Here is a 24,525-nt window from a genome sequence, read left to right as displayed (position 1 = left end):
CCCGCTGACCCCGTGAGAGAGGGATCAGCAGGACCCAGGCAGAGCCCTGGCCTGGACAGGCAGTGTCCTGAGACAGAGGGCAGGGGCTCTGGGACAATGAACAGGAATCGGCGTCCTGGGTCAATGATGGTTAAGAACAACAGCTTTGCAAATGGACAGCCCTGGATTTGAGACCTGGAATCACCACTTATCAAAGGGCAATTTGTTTCCATTCTTTGAGCTGTAAGAGCTTGTTTGTAAAGCCCACATCAGGAACGCATAACCTGGCTATGTGTAAGGACCGGATCTTAGGACCGTGGAGCCCCAGCTGGAAGAGGCAGCCTGTGCTGAACGCGGAGATGGGTCAGTACCACACAGGAGGCTACTGTCCACCCCTCCTCCCCTGAAGCCTGGGGTGCCTGTGCTCACGCATGGAAGCAGGATCAGAGGTGGAGACGGCACGTGTCCTGTCCTCAGAGCTCAGTGGAAGACATAGGTGTAGACAAGGGATGCGCAGGAGATGATGCCTGGGAGTATGGGGACACTGAAGTGGCTGGTGGGATGCATAGCTGGAGGGACCGGGCCTGGATGGAGGAGGGGATGGGGCAGGTGCACTGTTGAGCCAGAGGCCAGAGCAGAGATGGCTTGGACTACACGGGGAGGAGCAGGGTCTTCAGCAGGGCAGGGTGGGGTCTAACCTGCAGATGCACGTTCAGGGTGGGGATTCCTGGGGACAGTGGTGTTGGAGATGTGGGGGCGGGGCTGCTCTCTGAATGGATTTCAAAGCCTGCCCCTGGGTCCTGCAAAAGAGCCTGAAACTTTCTTTGGTTTGGTGCTTCCTCATGCATAAATCAAACAACAACAACAACAACAACAACAACAACAAAAACTCTTTAAAAAATATATTGTGCTTCAGTTTACAATTTAACAACCTCAAGACCAGAGCCTCAGCCAGCACCAATGAATTCCTGCTCGGCCCTCCCTAGAGGCCTTGCTGCTGTCTCGGGCGCCTCTGCCCCTGCTGCTGGGCGAGCTCCACTGATGCTCCTGGGAGAATCTCTGTTGACCATACAACGACGTTGGCACTGGCAGCCGTGATCTGGGGACACTTCGATCTGAGCTGGTTTCTCTCTTTCTGTGGTGACGGCTACAGTTTTCATTAAGAATGTACAGCATCTGGATCTAAAGTCCCCTATGTTCAAGGCTTCACACATTGTATTCCACCAAAAATAAAACATCTGCTCAGAAATCGTTAGTGTCTCACTTGTTACAAAAGTGAGCCACAGAGGACCCCTGCCCCTTGGCCCCTGGGTGGTTTACTTTTTCTCTGCAGGCTGAGACCTGTTAGTGCCAAAGCCTCCTAGGATCAAGCTCAAATTTATTCATGCCCAGTTGTGAAAAAAACAGCCCAAACGAGCAGATTTTTAGCCCCTTGGAGCCTACCTCTTTGTGTCTTCCACAAAACTTCTCCCAGTATCTCAGGCCATTGGTAAGATACAGCCTTGTGGTCATCAGACCCCAGGTCGCTGCTGCCGCTGGAGTTGCCTGGCCAGAGACTCCCCCTCCACCTCACCATGTTGCTGAGTAAAGTCATCAGACACAGAGACCCTCTGATGCCCCACCGTGAGTTCCTCACCATCCTCCCCATCTGCGTGGCGGTCCCTCACCTTAGCCTCTGGATGGTCCCCTGCCTTGAGGGATGTCCCCTCTTCTGCACCTGTGCCCAAGAGCCACCCTAAAGGCATGTGTGTGTCTCTGCCTCCCCTGGTCCTAACTTTTGCCTTGCTCAGCCCTGAGTTCCCAGAGCTTCCCCACACCCAGTAAGTTGCTAAGTTCCCCTCCAGCGGTCTCCTAAGCCACGTTAGCGTCCCTCTCAGTCACCAGCACCTGGTTCCCCACCCACACCTTCCCATCCTTGCCTGGGCTGGTGCCGACTCACTAGGACCCTCCCTGCCCAGGGGAGGTCACCTGGCCTCTCCAGGCACCCAGAGAGACTGTGACCGTGTCCTTGCATGGCACTAGCTCTCTGGCCTGGGTTTGGTTGCATTTCTCTTTATTGTTTCTTGACTAGTGTGTCGGCCATGTCAGGTGAAATTTTCAGATTAACAGCTTAACACTCCATGCAGGAAGTCCCTACTCAATATTCTCAGCACATCACCATATGGCTGTCCTGATGGTATATATTATATCTTATAGAACACATTAATCTTATAGACCATATTAATACGTGGGCTTCATTACGTGATCCTAAAAATCCAAATATGTTTTAGAATTGTCATTGCAACTTCCAGTCAACATGTTTAGCATTTGTTTTGGTTAGGTTTGCTTTGGTTTTTCACATATGGGATTAAAGAATTAAGGCAGATATTTGTTTCTGATACATCATTTTTAATTTAGAGAATTTATATTCCTTTTGATTAATTCTGGTGATTAAGCTGTGCCTCTACATCCTTGCTGGGTCAGATGATGCAGTTTTTATTCCAATTATGAAGGGCATGTGGGTCCTCTGCAGTGAGTTTGGATTTTTATGTTCGAGGCTCACCAACATTCCTCAAAAGGTTTCGGATAACTAAATCTCGCATTAAGCATTTCCCTTTTATTGTCTAAAATTTCACCCATGTTTCTTTCTGATCGCGTTTGGCTTTTGTTTTCGTTTTGTTTCTTCCTTTTGTTTCTAACTTGAAGGCGCCGCGTTTTCTTTTCCTGCTCGCTTGTTCCTTCCTGAAGGTCGTTTCTTGTCCCTCACCCACCACTGCTGCCCACCGTGCTGTATTTCCAAGCAACCTTCGGGTGTTGGCTGCAATGACATATCTAAGACAAATGTTATTTGGAATTAACTTTTGAAATTCTAAATGTCGAAACGGTAGATTTTAAAACTCATTCATTTCTACTAGTTCTCTTGCTTTATGGTGTGATGTCTGCATGTCACAAATGGATGGCAGGGTTTCTAAGGCTTGCTTTTCCTTTGTTGGTATTTTCCTAATTGCTTAGGACATATCACATAAAATTACTTAACAAGTAGTGGAAAAGAATGATTTTTCTTTTGCCATTTCACCTGGACTTTTTGTTTGTATGGTGTAGTCGGTGCTGCAGGAACTACCTTGTTGAAAGAGGAGGGGGCAGGTTGCTTCTCGTTTGTGTGGTGTAGCTAATGCCACACCCGGACGTCTTGTTTGTACGATGTGGTCAATGCCACACCACCTACCATGTTGGAAGGGAATGGGGCGGGTTCCTTCTTGTTTGTATTATCTACTCACTGCCGCAGGAACTACCATGTTGTAAGCGAATGGAGCAGGCTCCTTCCTGTTTTTATGGTGTAGTCAGTGCCACAGGATGTACCATGTTGTAAGCGAATGGAGCAGGCTCCTTCCTGTTTTTATGGTGTAGTCAGTGCCACAGGATGTACCATGTTGTAAGCGAATGGAGCAGGCTCCTTCCTGTTTTTATGGTGTAGTCAGTGCCACAGGATGTACCATGTTGTAAGCGAATGGAGCAGGCTCCTTCCTGTTTTTATGGTGTAGTCAGTGCCGCAGGATGTACCATGTTGTAAGCGAATGGAGCAGGCTCCTTCCTGTTTTTATGGTGTAGTCAGTGCCACAGGATGTACCATGTTGTAAGCGAATGGAGCAGGCTCCTTCCTGTTTTTATGGTGTAGTCAGTGCCGCAGGATGTACCATGTTGTAAGCGAATGGAGCAGGCTCCTTCCTGTTTTTATGGTGTAGTCAGTCCCGCAGGAGGCACTACGTTGGAAGGGAACGGGGCAGGTTCCTTCTTGGTATGGTGTGGCCAGTGCTGCAGGACGTACCATGTTGGAAGAGAATGGGGCAGGCTCGTTGTGAATTTTGAGTCTTTTTTTCTTTTCACTTTGTCCTAAAGGAAATTATCAGGTCTCTGCATAAGCCCCGATTTTTTAACAGGGAGGGGGTGTGTGCATGCATGGCAAACTAGTCCCTTTAAAAATTTTAGAATCTCTAAATATAAAGCTTAAGATATTAGTAATGCTGTTGATAACTGTGTGTTTGGGGTGATGGTGTTTTTGTAGTATCGTTTAAAGGATTTCCAGCTTCTTTCTGTTTCTGTTACCAACCTGTGGAGACCTCTTCATCATCCTGGACTCAGATCCAGTCCTCAACACTCCTGTGCTCCCAGCCAGCTGAGGCTGTTGTTCCCGCCCGTGTGCTTTTATAGAAGTCTAGGAGTTGGGGGTAGGAGGTGGGTGTGGGCAGGGGTCACGTCGCTTACAGGTTACGTTTGCTAGAAGCAGTCACATTGGCTGAGAACAGAATCCCCAGGGCCTGAGGATATCACGCAGGAAACTGGGTTTTAGTGTGTAGCTTGGCATCAGCCTAGAGATCAGACAAATTCTGATCAGACAAATTTATTTTAAAAATCAAGTGCTCTGGCCGGGAATGGTGGCTCACGCCTGTAATTCCAGCACTTTGGGAGGCCAAGGCGGGTGGATCACGAGGTCAGGAGATCGAGACCATCCTGGCTGGCACGGTGAAACCTCGTCTCTACTAAAAATTTTTTTTAAAAATACAAAAAACTAGCCAGGCGAGGTGGCGGGCGCCTGTAGTCCCAGCTACTCGGGAGGCTGAGGCAGGAGAATGGCGGGAACCCAGGAGGCGGAGCTTGCAGTGAGCCAAGATCGCGCCACTGCACTCCAGCCTGGGCGACAGAGCGAGACTCCGTCTCAAAAAAAAAAAAAAAAAAAAAAAATCAAGTGTTCCTTGGTGGGATGGTGATATGGTTGGCTGTGTCCCCACCCAAATCTCAGTTGAATTCCCATGTGTTGTGGGAGGGACCTGGTGGGAGGTAATTGAACCACAGAGACAGGTCTTTCCTGTGCTGTTCTCATCATAGTGAATAAGTCTCACGAGATTTGACAGTTTTATAAGGGGGAGTTCCCCTGCACATGCTCTCTTTCTGCCTGCTGCCATCCAGGTAAGACATGACCTGCTCCTCCTTGCCTTCCACCATGATTGTGGGGCCTCCCCAGCCACGTGGAACCATAAGTCCATCAAACCTCTTTTTCTTCCCAGTCTTGGATATGTCTTTATCAGCAGCATGAAAACAGACTAATGCAGATGGAGTAGGGGAGGGCTACTGAAGAATTGAAGCCTCTTAGCTGCTGCTGGAAATAGATGCAGTCGAGGTGCAATTACTCATGGCCAGTCCTCCACAGGCAGCGGGGTCATTGTGAAGACCTGTGTGCCACAGTATCTAGAAAACAAAGGAGCCATGAGCCACTGTTTGCTGGTCGTCTAAATCAATGGACTATCTTATCACATGCAATGTTAGACAGTGTATTACATACGAATATTCATAAGCAGAAATATAAATATAGACTGTATACTGTAAGATAGTATTCATTATACAATATGATTAATTCACCTAGATACTTCACATAGAATTTGCCTTCAGTTTTACATTGATACGTGTGATAATAACTGCTCTGTGTGTTCTTGAGAAAGTGCTCACATTCCTGTACATAATGGAAACGCCATCACATTTTGAAATAGAGCATGAGATTCTGGCCACGACGTTGTCAGTTACAAGCTGCTTAGACTTCATGTCTTGCTTAGATTCTCAAATTCTCTGCATCTGGAAAATGGCAAAGATAGTGATGCGCATTTCTAGGGTTGTCATGAGGCTGAAGTGAGATAATGGCAGCAGAAATACTTAGTGAGCAATAATGCTGCAAAGGTCAGCGACTGTTTATGTAAATAATGGGCACCTTTGAAGCCCCTTTCTTCAAAGAGTCTCAGTCTTGATTCTTGAAGAGGTGTAATTTATCTCTGAAAAACTGCATTATTTCTTGCTGGGCATGTTGGCTCACGCCTATAATCCCAGCACTTTGGGAGGCTGATGTGAGGGGATCGCATGAGCCCAGGAGCTCAAGACCAGCCTGGGCAACAAAGCAAGACCTCATCTCTAAAATTAAAAAAAAACTATGGTATTTCCTGAGTTTTGACGTGATGAACTACTGCGGTAAACCGCTGTGTCTCACAGTGTTGTAAGCGAATGGAGCAGGCTCCTTCTTGTTTGTATGGTGTAGTCCATGAAGCAGGAACTACCATGTTGGAAGGGAATGGGGCAGGCTCCTTCGTGCTTGTATGATCTAGTCATTGCTGCAGGAGGTATCATGTTGGATGAAGTACCATGTTGGATAAGTGGTACAGTGGATAGAATCCATCTCCATTGTGACCATGAGTGGATTTCTGCTATTAAATTGGAGTACGACTTATGCAGGGCTTGGGGGTGAATCTGGAGGCACAGGTGGCCAAGTCTCCCATGGGCCTGCACCCCCAGATGAGGGGCCCCCAGATGCAGATCAAGGACTTTACACCCCAGAGGGCTGCCTTCTGGCCCCTCCCAGATTGTGCTGTCTCCCCAGAGGTGACCACTGTTTTGATCTTCGTCACCATAGTCAGTTTTCCCTGACCTGGCTTTTATAGGAAGGAAGTTAGATGGTAACCCCTGGGCCTGGCTTCTCCACCTCCACTCACCTTGGAGATGTAGTTGCTCCTGCCTTGCGGAGGGAGACACTCATCGTTACAGGACAGGCAGGGTGAGTGCTGAGCGCTGGTCAATGCTCCCGAGTGGCTGCTCTAATCTGCACTCCCAGGAGCAAAGTGTAAGGGCCCCACGCCCTCCCCAATCCCCGCACTGCGAGCCCTTTCATTTTAGCCCTTCTTGAGGGGAGGGTGGCATTTCCTGTGGTTAACTTTATATTTTCCTGGTGACTAAGCACTTTTAAAACACATTCATTGGCCATTTGGAGACTTTTTGGGGGGATGTGCCAGTTCAAACATTTTTGCCATTTTTGATGAGTCTTTTTTGATTTATAGACGCTCGTATTTTCTAAATATGTCTTCAGTGAGAAACGTTTTACAAATGTCTTCTCCCACCCGAGATTGGCCTTTTCACTCTCCATGCTGTCTTTTGGAGAAAAGTTGTTCATATTTTTAATGAAGTCCCATTTATCAATTACTTATTTCGTGGAAAGAAAACTTTTTTTGTTGTGTTTAAGAATCTTGGTTTCTCTGAAGGATGTGAAGGTATTTTTCTTGTGTTTTCTGCTGAAAATGTTATTGTTTTACATGTCACATTTAGATCTGTGACCCATCTCATTTAATGTTTTGTGCAATATATGAGGTGGCAACCATGGTGTGTGTGTGTGTGTGTGTATGTCTGTGTCTGTGTCTGGGTGTGTGTGTATATATTGTAAACCAAAAATAAAATTCTAAGTCTTGCGATCATCTGAATTGACCCCTCCTCTCAGCAAGGGCGTTCCAAAGCTAACCTGAAAAACTAATTCAGACCATGATGGGGAGAGCGAGGTCAGATGTGCCTCATGACACCCTCCTCCCTTTTGGAATTACTGCTAGAACAGACTTAACTCTAGAAGAAACATTTACAGTCTATTCTCTCAGAGGTCTGCTGCCTGGAGACTTCACCTGCATGATGAAACCTTGGTCTCCACAACCCCGTGTCTTAACCCAGACACTCCTAAGTCCTTAGACAATAACTTTACTCTTTCAAAAAATTGCCAATCAGAAAACTCTTGAATCTACCTTTGACCTGGAAGCCCCCTCCTCCGGATGTCCTGCCTTTCTGCACTGAGCCAATGTACATCTTACATGTATTTGACTGATGTCTCGTGTCTCCCTAAAATATATGAAACTAAGCTGTGCCTCAACCACCTTGGACACGTTTCTCAGGATCTCCTGAGGGCTGAGTCATTGGCCATTGGTCACTCATATTTGGCTCAGAATAAATCTCTTCAACTATTTTACAGAGCTTGACTCTTTACTGACAATATCTGTAGGTGTGTATGTATATATAGAGGCATGTATATGTAGGTAGATTTGTATGTGTGTGTGTATATATATAATAGAGAGGTCTGTATTTATAGAGGCATGGGTGTGTGTATGTATAGATGTGTGTGAAAGCATATGTATATGACATTTAATGTATTCTGAACCATCCTTTACCCAGTGAACTGCACCAGTGCCTGTATCATGAATTGAGTAGCCATATGTGTGTGGGTGAGGACTGCTAGACTCTTACCATCATGTATATAATTATGAGAGAGAGGGAGAGAATGTGAGTTAGGCAATTAGCCACACTCGTCTTTACGCCTGCTGAGAAAACGACACAGGGACCCAGCGGCATCAGAACACCTTGTTGGGGCAGCTCTGCACTGGGGCGCAGGTGACAGAAGCCTCACGGGATTCTGTCCAGCAGGAAGAGAGGCCGGCTTCAGCCCCTCCCGCCTGACAGCGCATGGGTCCTGCCTCGCCTGGGAGGAGGAGCCCAGGATTGGAGGCAGGAGCTGCTCCCGCCTCCAGAGGTTTCCAGGAGGCCACATGTTGTGCCCTGCCGGCATCCACGCATTTGGGTTATACCCACTCCCAGACAAGGACACTCATGGACTTGAAGACACTTGGTGTCTTAGGAAATCGCAGAACATACAATGGGTGTAAATGACGCCAGAATAAACAAGATTTTCAAAGTTTTTGGAAAAAGCTGAGCTCATGCCGATTATAGAAAGCATTTGCATCTTTTGAAAGGCTTTCCTCTGAGGGTTCAGATATCCCTCAGGGATCGTGCTGGTGACAATCCCAGCTTTTTGCAAACTATCTGGTCTTAATTGCCTTCAATCAAGTCGCTCCAACCGAGATGGGAAAAATCACAGCTGAGTTTCCTCATACTTCCGGCCACCTGACAGGGCATCAGGCGTCTTTGGTGACAAGCTGGATTCTCGGGCACCTGGCCCAGCAGGACTGCAGGGTGTCGGCTGCTCCTGGGTGAGCACCTCCCATACAGAGAAGCAAACCCCCTCATCCCATGTCCCGCCGCCGCCCAGCTGAGAAAGAGGTGTGGTTGCAGAGGAGTGGAAAGCTGACTTCTTCCACTGTTTCTCTCCCAGCGTGTCACACTGCATTGCTGTGTGCTTCTTTTCACGGGCGGCACACGCCTCTGGCACTGAGCGTGCCTGTGTGCCGTTACGGGACGGCCACACCTGGCAAACATATTGACCCGTGTCTCTCAGCCTCAGGCCGCAGCTTCACGCTCCAGCTCTCTTCAAGATGGAAGTTTAGAATTTATTTTCTCTTTGGAATTCAGAAATCACAAAGTCTCCATTGCCAGGTGCCTGGGAGAGGGGAGCTAGTGTCCCAGGGAAATCAGAGTGACTCGGAGCCTCGGTGGGAGCACAGACCTCGGTCTCCCTCCTGAAACTCTCCTCCAGAAATGTTTCTCTTTGCTCATTTTGTCAGCTTTATGATCCTTTTTCCCATGCTGCCGTTAATCCAGATCTAATGAAGGAACAGTGTGGTGCAATAGGCGTCCACTGGGAAAGGGTCTTTCCAACAGGAGCTGAGCAAAGTCTCAGAGGGACCCTCTCAGTCCTGCTGACCTGCTGACCATGAAGGTGACACATTTGCGGAACGTCCACAACAAACATCTGTGAGTGCTCCTGGGCTGTTGTGATGTCCTAGTGAACTGCTGAAATAGAAAAGTCAATCAGCAAAAAAAATCACCACTTAAGCAGTTAAATTAGCATTTCATTATTTTTAATTGAGTGATCTAGCACCTCTCTATGAGCCACACTTTATGGAATTTCAATAAAGACCAACCAACCGTAAACGAATCTGAACACTTTATGAAAGCGATATTTCCAGTCTCCAGATGCTGATGTGTTGCAGCTAATTATATGCATTACTCTCCCACACATTTTTGCAAATTGAGCCACTTTGGTGTGCTGGAGATTAACAAAGTATTAATAATAGAATTATTCTCCCCTTACGATCCTTGTAGACATAGAGAAGTAACCATGTCCCCAAGCCACCTGCCGCTGCTGACCACTCATCCTCGAAAGTGTCCTAGAGGAGGTAGCAGCAGGTGCACGACAGTAGGAATAAAACCTCCTCTCCTCTAATGTCCGGAGCTGCACGGTGGCCTTAGAGGCTTTTAAACCGGAAGTCTCAGCTCTTCAGTCTACCTCAAGGACAAAACGAATCTTTCCTTCACACATGTTGCCCAGGTTACAAACAGTTCTGAGCAGAACCTTGGTCCCTTCATTCCTGTGCAGAACATCTAAATCAGTCACATTTAATACGAATGACTAATGTATGTTATAACCATAAAGGCAATGGTAACTTAGTGACAAAACCACAACTAATTTTTAAATATTTATATTCCCAAACACTCCAAATGTTTTAAAAAGTTGCTTATCTTGTCATGATTCTTGTAGACTTCACTCCTTGTATTTTCTAAGTGGGTACACATCAGATACATGGAAGGATTTTCAAAGCCTGCATCCTGGTCACGCCTGACTCTTTCGTCGTGTGCCTTGCAAAGTCTTCCAGTACCAGTTGTCCACGATGCAGCTTCAGACTCTGCAGATTCAGCCCTGCTTGTGTTGCATGACTCTGCAGCTGCCACACACAGAACCCCAGTGCCGGTTATTCCCACAGGGCTTGACTGACAGACACCAACGGAACCCGGATATCATGACAATGTTAGACCCAAAACAATCTGTATTTATTTTTAACAAAAGGAACCTACTTTTTTCCAACAAAAAATTTCTGTGTTTTTCTCTTTGAATTGACTTTTATATTCTAATTCCTCCATATTTCCTTCCAAATCCAGAATAATTTATGCCTTGTAAATTGAGCCATTTTATTCCAAATGTAGAATATTTTATACTTGAAAGTCCTTTATTTTTAATATGTTTTACATAGTTCTTTATTTTACCTATCCTCTACAGATATTTATGCTCATGTCATATATTTGGTACATTCATTTATATATTCTTCACATTCTTATAGTCTTACCATACATTTACATATTTGAATATGTATTTTATTTTGTATGTTACATTTTTATATATGTTATAAATTTAAATTTCATATTTAGAAAATGTTTAGTGAGTACAAGGGTCTCAGTATTCATGGTTTTCTTCAAGATTGAGTTTTTTTTGTTTTTTTTGTTTTTTTTTTTGAGACGGAGTCTCGCTCTGTCACCCAGGCTGGAGTGCAGTGGCCGGATTTCAGCTCACTGCAAGCTCCGCCTCCCGGGTTCACGCCATTCTCCTGCCTCAGCCTCCGGAGTAGCTGGGACTACAGGCGCCCGCAACCTCGCCCGGCTAGTTTTTTGTATTTTTTTTTAGTAGAGACGGGGTTTCACCGGGTTAGCCAGGATGGTCTCGATCTCCTGACCTTGTGATCCGCCCGTCTCAGCCTCCCAAAGTGCTGGGATTACAGGCTTGAGCCACCGCGCCCGGCCAAGATTGAGTTATTTTGTACACATTATTAGAACATAATCGATTTAATCAGCACGGATCTATGACAGATGTTGGTAATTATTATGCATAGAGATAAATATTTGATGGAATTAGTTTATTGATGAGATGGGTGGAGTTTCCGTTAGTTCCTTCAGCAGTTGGCTGAACATCAGCTGTTGGCCGAGGGGCCATGCATGCTGGTTACCCGAGATCCTTCCTATTTATGCCTTCTATCCCAGGAAATTATTAATAATTAACAGTGCTCCTGTCTCCTCAAAAGCATTCCACTGTGGTTAGGAATTATATGATCGTCCTGCGTACTATAGATCAGACAGTTCAGCCGCAACCCTGTGATTATTTTTACCTTCGCAGATGGACATGCCTAGAAACCGACCGCGTGACTATGTCACTGGGAAAAGCTCTGCCATCTGGCCCTCAAAACCCCTTCTGAGATGTAGAAGAAAATGAACATATGATGAGCTATCATTAAAATGATTTTTATTCATGTATCAGCAAACAATTCAATAACATTGTCCTCCAAATTTCTAAACAAAATATTGGAAAATACCTGATTCACACAAGGACTAGTTACGAATCTTTAGTCTTTTATTTCCTCAATTTCTAGAAAATGTTCCAAGACACATCAAGTGACTGTTAATTGTGCCTACATCCCTTCAACTTAGGGGCACCTTGCTTAACACAGTACACTCGGAACTAGGTGTGAAATCAAAGTGTTCAACACACCTTTACCTTATCATGCACTTCAAATACATTTTTGTCAGAATATATTTTGACCAGTGGAAAGAAACTGCAAACCAGCCTACTTATGGGAAACTTCACCATCTAGCTTACTGGCTGAATCCATTCTCATCCCCAAATCAAACAGCCAAATACAACCGACTCTCTCTCTCAGGAGAGACTTAACTTTATTTTTAACTTATTTTATTTTTAATTCATTCCCGCAAGCTCGCCTGGACAATCACACGGGGCAGGAACAGGCACGACACCCTGGTGGCTTCATGGTGCTTTGATTAAAGGATGTTTTATGCCACAGGATTTAAATGATCTCTTTGTTTGGAGTACCAGAAGTTTCTGTCCTCCCGAGAACTGCCGCTGGTGCATTCTAGAAGGGTGGGAGACCCTCCTTCAGAAAACAGTAGGAGAAGCTTTCCTGAAGGGCAGTGGGAAGGAACCCTGTAGGCAGCCACCTCCAGACAGCATGTGCCGCGCTCGGGAGAGGGCGCCTGTGGGAACCGAGCCTCTGGGATGAGCTCCCTGGAATCCAGCCATGACCTGGGCCTCCAGGAGGCATTTCGGGTCTTCTGCGGAGCTGTGCCCCTTGGGCCTCCGGAGAGACCCGACTTATTCTCCCTGGGAATGGTTCCTTATACCTGGGACTCTCTGCTTCTGCGTTCTTCTCCGCCATCTCAAACACATCCTTGCGTTTGTCTCCACAGAGACCACCCCAGATGGGGTGCCTCCAACACAGCCCTGGCACGATGGCTCCCTCCAGTCTACGAGGACGGCTTCAGTCAGCCCCGAGGCTGGAACCCCAGCATCTTGCACAACGGGTTCCCACTGCCCCCGGTGGGTACTCGGGACGCTGCTACCCTGGACGAAGATTGGGTCCTGTGATGCTGAGGGAGGGAAATAGCCTTTTACTGGGTTCTTGCTCGTGCTGGGTGCCACGTGCAACTCCTTCAGATCCTCCCGCCCTCCCTTTGGTGTAGCAATCACTGTTTCTGCCCTATGGCTTAGGAGCCAAGGCTCAGGGAGATTAAAATCTCTTAGTGAGTGGAACCCTGCAGATTTAAATTAAGTTTTATCAACCCTAACATTTCTGTTCCTGAAAATCACTTCAGTGTTTTCAGATAAGTTCCTTTACCCATCATGTGGGCTCGGTACATCCCAAGATGCCTTTGAGTTCAGCAATCCACTCACTGATGTAAAGATGATCACTTTACTCCCAGAGGTGAATTTATTTGCTGAACAGTCATAGCCTAGTAAAATCTACTGGTCTATTTGGTCAAAAAATGGGTCATTTTGCTTGTAATTTAACTACTCATTTCAATGAATCAGCCAGTCTGTTTGCTCTTGTGCCATGTTCAGTGACGAAATTATGTAGAAATACAGCAGTGGATGTTCTGTTTAGCCCAAAGAGGCCAGGTGGTAGGACTCAGGTCTGACTCAGACCAGCCGTGGGCAGATACACCAGCACAGAGTTCCCCTACGAAAGCCAGCAACTTTACCTCGGCAATTTTCCCAGGCGGGCTTTTAGTAAGAGGACCCGGTGTGCCCAGAAGCCATGAGCAGCCCTGGGTAGAGCTGGAGGCTGAGTCACTGAGGACGGCTCAGTGCTCCCAGCAGCAGGGACGAGGGGATTGGGCTCACGCTCCGCTCCCACTGGCTTCCTGCAAGTCACTTGCCTTCTTGGCCAGTGACAATACTTAAAATGGGATAACACTGTCTTACCCACGTTGTGCTCAATGGTAGAGACCAGTTCAACCCTCGAGGCTGCTTAAACTCTCAGTATTAGGAGCCTGTGATTCTGTAAACCCATATTTGCTCAGAATTATTTCACTGTTGAGAAAAATCAGAGTTCAAGTGTCCTTAAATGTAAATTGTGTTAGTTTTCTCCTCAGCTGTGACAAATTACTCCAAATTTAGTGGCTGAAAACAACATAAATGTGATCTTCCAGTTTCGTAATCAGTGTCTGATGTCTCACTTGGCTCAAATCCAGGTGTTGCAGAGCTGGTTCCTTCTAGGAGTTCCAGTGGAGAACCCCTTTCCTGGCAATTCCAGTCCTGGAGGTGCCCGCATCCCCTGGCTCGTGGCCCCTCCTTCAAAGCCAGCAATGTTGTGTGTCTGTGCCGTTGTTTAGAGTCACAGCTCCACCTCCAGTCAGGAGAGGGCCTCCAACTTTAAGGACTCAGGTGATTGGACTGGACACTCGTGGAGACCCAGGACAACCTTCCCATCCAAGGCCCTTAATGTAATTGATCCGCAGGCTCCAAGGATTCGCAAATGGATGTTGTGTGAGAGGCATTTTTCTGCCTCCACAAATGACCCACTGACCCTCAAAGATTCATGTCCTGTCCTCATGCATAACATGCTCACCCCATCCCAAGGTTCCCCCAAACCCCATCCCATGACAGCACCAACTCCAGGCCCAAAATCCAATCCAAATCTCACCATATAAATCATCCACATCAGGTAGGGCAGGCTCAGGGTAAGATCCATCCAGGACAAAATTCCTCTCCATCTGGACCTAGCCTGTGAGACAGGGAAGCCTGTCGTCTGCTCTCCAGATGCCCTGGCAGAACGGTGTTAAACGTAACAGCAGCAGACATCTGGGTGGAGAAAGGAAAGGAAGGGGAGTCGCTCCTCCCAACCCACGTGGAAATCCAGCCAAGCAACATCCCTTAGGCTTCAAGGCCCAGGAGTAATGCCTGTGGCTGGAGGCTCTGCCCTCTGAGTCATGGACTCAAAATAGACGACTCTTCACTTAATCCTGACAACAACCCTGAAAGATCAACCTTTCTGTATTAACTTAAAGATGAGGAAGCCGGGGCTGAGGGAAGTTAACGCCAGGCCCTCCAGCCACCACAAATCAAGGCAGGGGTTCGAGTCCAAGGGCCTCTGTCTTCAAAGCTCACGCTCCTCCCGCCCTAACTCCAGGGCACAGATCTCCTAAGGGCACCTGGAGCTCTGTGAACAGGAACCACACCAGGAACTGCATGATCCCAAAGGTCATCTTTCTTCTCCCACAGGGTCTCCTATATCCTGACCAATGGTCTCTTCCTACCCAGGTCCGGGAGGTGACACGACATGTCATTCAAGTTTCAAATGAGGTTGTCACAGATGATGACCGCTATTCTGACCTCCTGATGGCATGGGGACAATACATCGACCATGACATCGCGTTCACACCGCAGAGCACCAGCAAAGCTGCCTTCAGGGGAGGGGCTGACTGCCAGGTGACTTGTGAGAACCAAAACCCATGTTTTCCCATACAAGTAAGTTTTAGAAAACGTTTTTATGTTTATTATGAAACTAAGTGCTATTTAAAATGTCAAACAGAACAGTATAAAATAAAATGTGAAAGTCTGTTTCTGTTGTCCTAGTCCCAGGGGTAACAGTTGTGAATATCCCAAGCATCTCACTGGAAATTATCTGGATACACATATATATAGCATATAAGATAGCGTGTGGGCAGATGTGTATATGGCATATATGATAGTGTGTGGTCACGTGTATATAGCGTATAGGATTACGTGTGGGCACGTGTATTAGCATATATGATCGTGGGTGGGCATGTGTGTACATAGCATATTTGATAGCGTGTGGGCACTTGAGTATATACAATCATGTGTGGGCACATGTGTATATAGCATGTAAGATAGTGTGTGGGCACGTGTGTATATAGCATGTAAGAGTGTTGGGCACGTGTGTATATGGCATATAAGATTGTGGGCACATGTGTATATGGCATATAAGAGTGTGTGGGCATGTGTGTATATAGCATATAAGACAGTGCCTGGGCATGTGTGTATATGGCATATTGGCATATAAGATACTGTGTGGGCATGTGTGTTTATACATATAAGAGTGTGTGGGCACGTGTGTATATATCGTATAAGATAGTGTGTGGGCACGTGTGTATATAGGATATAAGATAGTGTGTGAGCATGTGTGTATGTGGCATATAAGATACTGTGTGGGCACATGTGTTTATAGCATATAAGAGTGTGTGGGCATGTGTGTATATATCGTATAAGATACTGTGTGGGCACGTGTGTATATAGGATATAAGATAGTGTGTGGGCACGTGTGTATATGGCACACAAAATAGTGTGTGGGCATGTGTATATGGCACATAAGATAGTGTGTGGGCATGTGTGTATATAGCATATAAGACAGTGTGTGGGCACATGTGTATATGGCATATAAGACAGTTTGTGGACTTGTGTGTATATGGCATATAAGATACTGTGTGGGCACGTGTGTTTATAGCATGTAAGTTAGTGTGTGGGCACGTGTGTAAATAGAGCATGTGATCCCATGTGTACCTGTGCTTTTTCTCATCCTCTGTGTCACATCATGTGCATGCTCACTGGTAAGGACCACTTAGCAATAGTTCTTACACATGTCTGCATAACATTAAGTGAACAGAAATGTTAACTGTTTGTGACTTCTTAATATTCCATTTGTGTGTGCATTATAATCTGTCTAACCACTTCCCTTATTAATGAGCATGAGTTGCTTTCTGCTTCATTGCTGTTTTTATGCTGTCACAAATAATGAAGCAAAGAGCACACTTGGCCTCAGTCTTTGTGCACATGTGTACACCTGATGGATCCAGGGGTAAGATTGCTAAGTCATGGTGGAGGTGCCTGTGGAATTTTGATAAATATTGCAGAATTACTCTCCATTAATATTGCACAAATGTTCACTCTTACCCGAAAAGAAAGAGACAATATAGGTAGGATTTTAATTTTATTTCTCTCTGGAAGCCAGCCTTGAAGTTAACAAGGGACATTTTCTTTATTTTCTTTTTTCTTTTCTTTTTTTTTTTTTTTTAAAGATAGGGTCTCATTCAGTCACTCAGGCTGGAGTGCAGTGGTACAATCTCAGCTCACTGCAACCTCTGCCTCCCAGGTTCAAGTAATTCTTCTGCCTTAGCCTCCCGGGTAGCTGGGACTACAGGTGCATGCCACCACACCTGGCTAATTTTTGTATTTTTAGTAGAGACGGGGTTTCACCATATTGGCCAGGCTGGTCTCGAACTCCTGACCTTGTGATCCACCTGCCTCAGCCTCCCAAAGTGCTGGGATTACAGGTGTGAGGCACCGTGCTCAGCCAACAAGGGACATTTTCTACTTAAGAGCACAGGTGGTTTCAGGCTCATGTCCTCTCTAACATTCATTCAATAAAACTTCACTGGTAGTTATTCTGTGCCATGCTGTGCTGTGTGCTGGGCAGACTGAAAAGGAAGACAGGCTGGTCCCTGGAAGATGGGCAGGACAGTTACATAAACCAGCAGTTATAAGATTCTGGGCATCTGCAGAGGAAGTCCCAATGGGCAAAATCAAGGTATTTAAACCAAATATCCCAAAAGGAATAATATTGGGGGAAAGGAGGAAAAGGAGCACCATAAAGACTGTGTCAATCATAGAAACTGAATTTCAACCAGGTCCAGGCTGTCCCTGGGAGGAGGTCACACTCTCTCTCACATGCTGGGGCTCAGACCCTGGATGACGGGGGGGTCCCTCGCTCTTCTCTGTAGAGCCTCCTCACCAGCCATCCCTGAAGTGACCCCCGCTGCAGCATGTCCCTCTAACCTGGGGGTTCATTCTTTTTTTTTTTTTTTTTTTTTTTTTTTTGAGCTGGAGTCTTGCTCTGTTGCCCAGGCTGGAGTGCAGTGGCACAATCTCAGCTCACTGCAACCTCCACCTCCCAGATTTAAGCAATTCTCCTGCCTCAGCCTCCTGAGTAGCTGGGACGACAGGTGTGCACCACCATGCCCGGCTAATTTTTCTATTTTTAGTAGAAACAGGGTTTCACCACGTTGCCCAGGCTGGTCTTAAATTCCTGACCTCAACTGATCCACCTGCCTCGGCCTCCCAAAGTGTTGGGATTACAGGTGTGAGCCACCGCGCCTGGCCCTAGTGTTCATTCTTCATACCCAGGACCCCAAAGTTCTCATCTGTTAACATTGGAGCTATCAGATCTTGCAGAAGTACCTGTATCTTCAGCAATGAACGGTCCGCCAAGCAGAGGCCCTCATTCCCAGCTAAGAGGCTCCCGAGCAGAATCTCTGCAAAAACGACTGAGTTGTGCAGCCTGGAGAAGCAGTGGAGACGGGCACCTGTTATCTGTCAGGTCTTGGGTTCCAGGCTTGCCTTGTAACTTAGCAACTGCTTGTATATAGGTTTGTTGTCTGTAAAAAGAGTCTATTTCCCACCTAATAGTGTAGCAATTAAAATGAAATGAGATCGAATTTGCAAAACCAGGCTCGGAGAAGGAATTCGATGAATGTGCATTGTAATTGCTGTGTTGCTGGAAGCCTAGCCGGAGGGATGTGAGGTGATTAGGGAAACTCAGCAAGGAGGGAGCACGTTGGGTGGGGAGCTGCACTGAGAGAACCACTCTGTGTGGGGGTTCCACCTTTGGGGCTCCCCTGGAGTTTAGCTGGTTTGGGCAAGAGCTGGTCAAAAGCAGCCTGGAAGAAGGAGGGGTTGTTCGTGCAAGTCTGCAGCTGCCATTGGGGTAATCTGTGTTTGCCCGTCCAGACAAGTGGGACAGTTGGGGGCCACCACCTGGGTGGGAAGGACACGGGTGGCACTGAGGCCAGACAAGAACCCCAGGAAAAGCCCAGCCCTTCAGGGCCACACACACTGTGGGGGAGGTCGGGGGCCTCCGGCCAGGGCATCATCCCAGGCATGTTCCGCTGATATCCAGGGCCACATGATGGTTGGGGTGAGCCCCACACACCTGCCCACAGGGGCTCCTTCCTCCATCCACAATAATCAAAGCTACGTGGATGGCTGTGTTCATATAGAGATAAATATATTAATGTAGGTTAAAACTTTTTCTTTGGCCTAAATGTTTCTTATTTTCTTCTGATTTTAAAATAAATTAAGCATTTTACGAGCACACTTACTCCTGTAGCCGTAGGCACTGTGGCTATGGTGCCTCCTGGATAAGTTGGCCTTGGGGAAACTGGACTTCCACCCACTTTAGGAGAGAAATTGGCCTGTTGTCCTAAGAAAAGTCTCCTCAGAAGAACCTGAGCGGGAGTGAAAAGAAAAAGTGAGTTGGGCCCCAGGGCCCCCCGCACGACCAGGCATAAACATACCCACAGGCACATGTGACCACCCATACACCTGTGTGTTCACTCTTGTGCATACATACATGCACACCCACCCACACCCACCCACACCCATACACACACGTGCACACACGTGCACACAGGCACATGCACCTAATCATGCTCATGCACACACAGACCCACACACACACCTGCACACACCTCACATGCACACCCACCCACACCCATACACACCCATACACACACGTGCACACAGGCACATGCACACACCTCACAGGCACACAGCTGCTCCAGGCTCCTCCTGCTGCCATGGGGTTCTAAGAGGACCCTGTGTAACTCAGGAGTGTGTTGGACAAGGGCAGGGGAGGCCGTGGAGAGGAGCAGGATGTTGTAATGTCCATGGAGATCCCCGCAGACGTTCTGGGGGGTCTGGGCACTGGCTCCTTGGGGGCTCCCTACTGGATCTCAGGGAAAGGCGGGTGTCCTCATCAGCCATGTCACTCTCCAAGCTCCTCCTTTCTTTTTAGGGCTCAGTTATAGTGAGCCCAGTCACACCAGGTACCATCTCTCTGCCCTATTTCAACTTTCTGTTCTGGCTGTTCTGGGCCAGCCTATCTTCCATGGTGCAGGACTGGTGTTGACGGCACTTCCCTTCCACACGGAGCACATGCCTGTGGGGCCCTGAAGGCAGAGAGGCTGGGGCAGGTGCTGTGGGCAGCAGGGAGGGAGGGGCTGGACCATCTCAGGTGGGAGCCTGCAGGGCTTGTTCCAAGGACCTAAGGAGCTGAGACTCCAGACCTCAGGGCTGTGTGCTAAGGGCTCTGGACACAAACTCAGTGCATGGACAAGAGGCAAACCCTCGGGACGACTTGAAAATACGGAATGACAAGGAATTGTTATCTTCATTCTATAACGAGCTCTTATAAAGCAACGAGAAAAAATAAACACCCAATGGAATAAACCCCTGATGTGAACAGGAAAATTACAAGAAAACTCAAATGTGTATATACACACACACACACATAGATATAAATGAAAGATAAATTAACAGCAAGATGCTGTTTTTAAACATACAAACTGGAAAGAAATTATGAAATTTTAATTTAGTGTCGTTGAGGGTATTGAGAAATGATTTGTATCCATACATTGCTGTGCAAATGTAAATTGGTGAATGCATTTGGGACACGATGTGACATAAAATATGAAATGAAATCAAGCCCATTCACACCACCACAAGAATCTTTCCTAGGGACAATGTCAAAACTGCCCATAAAAGTGGGTGAATATATTTGTTTGTCACAATTTTTATATCACCAAAATACTGGAAAACTTTAAACACTGATCACAGGCTAGGAGCATGAGAAACACAAGCAACTTTAAACAATCATGTTATACAGTGACACTATGGAAATGGTGAAATGTTTCCCGGGTTAGTAAAATTTTAGATGATATTCTCCTTGTCACTTCTTATTTCAAAATGTTCATTATTGAGCATATATTATCTTTGTACTTAGAGAAAAATAACAATTAAATTATTTGTAAACAATTTTTAAAATAAAAGGCAAGACCACATCTGGCAGAGAGGACACCTGTGTGCCTGTGGGTGAGAATGTGGGAGAGGCCCCAGGGTGGGTCTCCAAGGCACTTTCCAGGGCTCTTGGTCTCGGGCGCGAGCCTCCTGGCTTGTAGTTAAGAGTGTTCGTCAATTATCCAGATCCTGTCCATCCCCAGGGCAGCCTTCAGTAGTTGAGTGATTGAGCTAATAGTCACTCCAGTGAGATGAAAAATATATGGTATACTCTAGGAGTAGCTCCGTAAACCCAGTAGATGACACATCATAAATCAGTGCTTTTAAATGTTTGATGTCCTTTGCACTGAAACCATCCAGTTTGGTCTCTGAGTATTTACGGTGGAGTGTGAGGGTAAAAGTTCTTAGTGAGCTTGGAGCAAGTTAGGACTTTAGAATCTCAAAGCAAAACAGAAAATGATCCACACAATTTATCATATCTATGTTTATTCAATTTTCCTTAGAGAAACATGTTTCCAGCAACTGCATGAGACTATAAATTAAAGTGTTTTGAGTCTCTGACTACTGCCTCACTCAGCCCAGTAGCTTCTAGGGAGCTGTGAGAGCTTCGCAGCATCCTCTATTTTAGGACCAGGCTTTTCTTCATGCCCTCGCTCCTTCTGGTCTCAGCTAAGTGGGGATGCAGCCAGCCCGATGATTTCCACTGGGTGCTGCAAACCCCCCATCCACTGCAGAAAACATGTAGCTATGAATGTATCGAAAACCTAAAAGCTACCCAAGCCTTCTCGTGCACACCAATGTGTATCTCTAGGTACATAATACAAAGTGGAGTTAGTGGATGATGAATTATGTTCAGGATGGAATTTTGTTATTTCCATAAGTTATTGGGAACAGATGGTGTTTGGTGACATGAGTAAGTTCTTCAGTGGTGATTTGTGAGATTTTGGTGCACCTGTCACCTAAGCAGTATACACTGAACACAATTTGTAGCCTTTTATCCCTCAGTCCCTTCCCAACATTTCCCCCTGAGTCCCCAAAGTCCACTGTGTCATTCTTAAGCCTTTACATCCTCATAGCTGAGGTCCCACTTATGAGAACATAAAATGTTTGGTTTTCAATTCCTGAGTTACTTCACTTAGAATAATAGTCTCCAATCTCAACCAGGTAGCTGCAAATGCCATTAATTCATTCCTTTTTATGGCGGAGTAGTATTCCATCATATATATATAATCATATATATATAAAATCATATATATATATAATCATATATATATATTTATATATTTCACAGTTTCTTTATCCACGCATTGATTGATGGGCATTTGTGCTGCTTCCACAGTTTGGCAATTGTGAATTGTGCAGCTATAAACGTGTGTGTGCCAGTATTTTTTTCCTATATGACTTCTTTTCCTCTGGGTAGATACCCAGTAATGGGATCGCTGGATCAAGCAGTAGTTCCACTTTTAGCCCTTTAAGGAATCTCCATGGTGTTTTCAGTAGTGGTTGTACTAATTTACATTCCCACCAGCAGGGTAGAAGTGTTGCTCCCTTTTCACCACATCCACACCAACATCTATTATTTGTTGATTTTTTTTATTGTGGCCATCCTTGCCAGAGTAAGGTGCTATTGCATTGCGTTTTGATTTGCATTTCCTGATGATTAGTGATGTTGAGCATTTTTTCATACGTTTGTTGGCCATTTGTGTATCTTCTTTTGAGAATTCTCTATTCATGCCCTTAGCCCATTTTTGATGCGATTGTTTGGTTTTCCTTACTGATTTGTTTGAGTTCATTGTAGATTCTGGATATTAATCCTTTGTCAGATGTATGGATTGTGAAGATTTTCTGTGAGGTGTCTGTTTACTCTGCTGACTGTTCTTTTTGCTGTGCACAAGCTCTTTAGTTTAATTAAGTCCCAACTATTTATCTTTGTTTTTATTGAATTTGCTTTTGGGTTCTTGGTCGTTAAATCCTTGCCTGAGCCAATGTCTGGAAGAGTTTTTCCAATATTATCTTCTAGAGTTTTTATAGTTTCAGGTCTTAGACTTAAGTCCTTGATCCATCTTGAGTTGTTTCTGTATAAGGTGAGAGATGAGGATCTAGTTTCATTCTCCTGCACATGGCTTGCCAGTTATCGCAGCATCATTTGTTGAATAGGAGGTCCTTTGCCTACTTTTTGTTTTTGTTCGCATTGTTGAAGATCAATTGGCTGTAAGTATTTGGGTTTATTTCTGGGTTCTCTATTCTCTTCCATTGGTCTATGTGCTTATTTTTATACCCATAATATGCTGTTTGGGTGACTATGGCCTTACAGTATAGTTTGAAATCAAGTTATGTGATGCCTCCAGATTTGTTCTTTCTGCTTGATCTTGCCTTGGCTATGCAGGCTCTTTTTGGGTTTCATATGAATTTTAGGAGTTTTTTTTTCTAATTTGGTGAAGAATGATGGTGATATTTTTGATGGGAATTGTGTCGAATTAATAGATTGCTTTTGGCAGTATGGTTGTTTTTACAATATTGACTCTACCCATCCATGAGTATGGGATGTGTCCGATTTGTTTGTGTTGTCTGTAGTTTTTTTCAGCAGTGTTTTATTTTGTAGTTTTCCTTGTAGAGGTCTTTCACCTCCTTGATTAGGTATATTTCTAAGTTTTTCTTTTCTTTTCTTTTCTTTCCTTTTTTTCTTTCTTTTTTTTTTTTTTTTTTTTTTTTTTTTTTTTTTTTTTTTGCAGCTATTGTAGAAGGGGTTGAGTTCTTGATTTGATTCCCAGCTTGATCGCTGTTGGTGTATAGAAGAGCTACTGATTTGTGTACATTAATCTTGTATCTGGAAACTGCTGTATTCTTTTATCAGTTCTAGGAGCTTTCTGGTAGAGTCCTTAGAGTTTTCAAGGTAAACGATAATATCTTCAGCAAACAGTGACAGATTGACTTCCTCTTCGCTGATTTGGATGCCTTTATTTCTTTTGTCTGATTGCTCTGGCTAGGACTTCCAGTACTATGTTGAAGAGGAGTGGTGAGGGTGGGCATCCTTGTCTTGTTCCACTTCTCAGAGGGAATGCTTTCAACTTTTCCCTATTCAGAATTATGTTGGCTGTGAGTTTGTCATAGATGGCTTTTATTACATTGAGGTATTTCCCTTGTATGCCTATTTTGCTGAGTTTTCATCATAAAAGGATGCTGGATCTTGTCGAATACTTTTTATGAATCTATTGAGACAATCATGTGATTTCTGCTTTTGATTCTGTTTACATGGTGTATCACATTTATTGACTTGTGTATGTTAAGCCATCCCTGCATCCCTGGTACGAAACCCACCTGATCATGGTGGATTATCTTTTTGATATGTGTTGGACTTGGTTAGCTAGTATTTTGTTAAGGATTTGAGCATCTATGTTTGTCAGGGATATTGGTCTGTAGTTTTCTTTTTTGGTTATGTCCTTTTCTGGTTTTACTATTAGGGTGATACTGGCATCACAGAATGATTTAGGAAGGGTTGCCTGTTTCTCTGTCTTGTGGAGTAGTGTCAGTAGGATTGGTAACAATTCTTTGAATGTCTGGCAGAATTCTGCTGTGAATCTGTCTGGCCTGGACTTTTTTTGTTGGTAATTTTTGTGTTACCATTTCAATCTTACTGCTTGTTATTGTTCAGGGTATCTAATTCTTCCTGATTTAAGCTAGGAGGGTTATATCTTTCCAGAAATTTATCCATCTCCGCTAGGTTTCCTAGTTGATGTGCATAAAGGTGTTCATAGTAGCCATGAATGATCTTTTGTATTTCAGTGGTGCCAGTTGTAATATCTCCCATTTCGCTTCTCATTGAGCTTATTTGGATTTTCTGTCTTCTTTTCTTGGTTAACCTTGCTAATGGTCTATCAATTTTATTTATCTTT

The 24,525-nt window shown here is 45.3% G+C and overlaps 1 protein-coding gene across 1 annotated transcript in view; it reads left to right on the top strand.

Annotated features, from left to right (window-relative positions):
* The window catches only part of TPO (thyroid peroxidase), a 112,896-nt gene that overhangs the window by 21,640 nt on the left and 66,731 nt on the right, over positions 1–24,525 (top strand). Inside the window, exons 5-6 of the mRNA XM_077958732.1 lie at positions 12,730–12,859; positions 15,083–15,289. Coding sequence (XP_077814858.1) covers positions 12,730–12,859; positions 15,083–15,289 — 337 coding nt within the window. The remainder of the gene's footprint in view (positions 1–12,729; positions 12,860–15,082; positions 15,290–24,525) is intronic.

Source organism: Macaca mulatta, chromosome 13 (assembly GCF_049350105.2).
Source record: "Macaca mulatta isolate MMU2019108-1 chromosome 13, T2T-MMU8v2.0, whole genome shotgun sequence".
NCBI lineage: Eukaryota > Metazoa > Chordata > Mammalia > Primates > Cercopithecidae > Macaca > Macaca mulatta.
The sequence above is the reverse complement of the archived record's forward strand: the minus strand, read 5'-3'. Positions and strand labels throughout refer to the sequence as shown.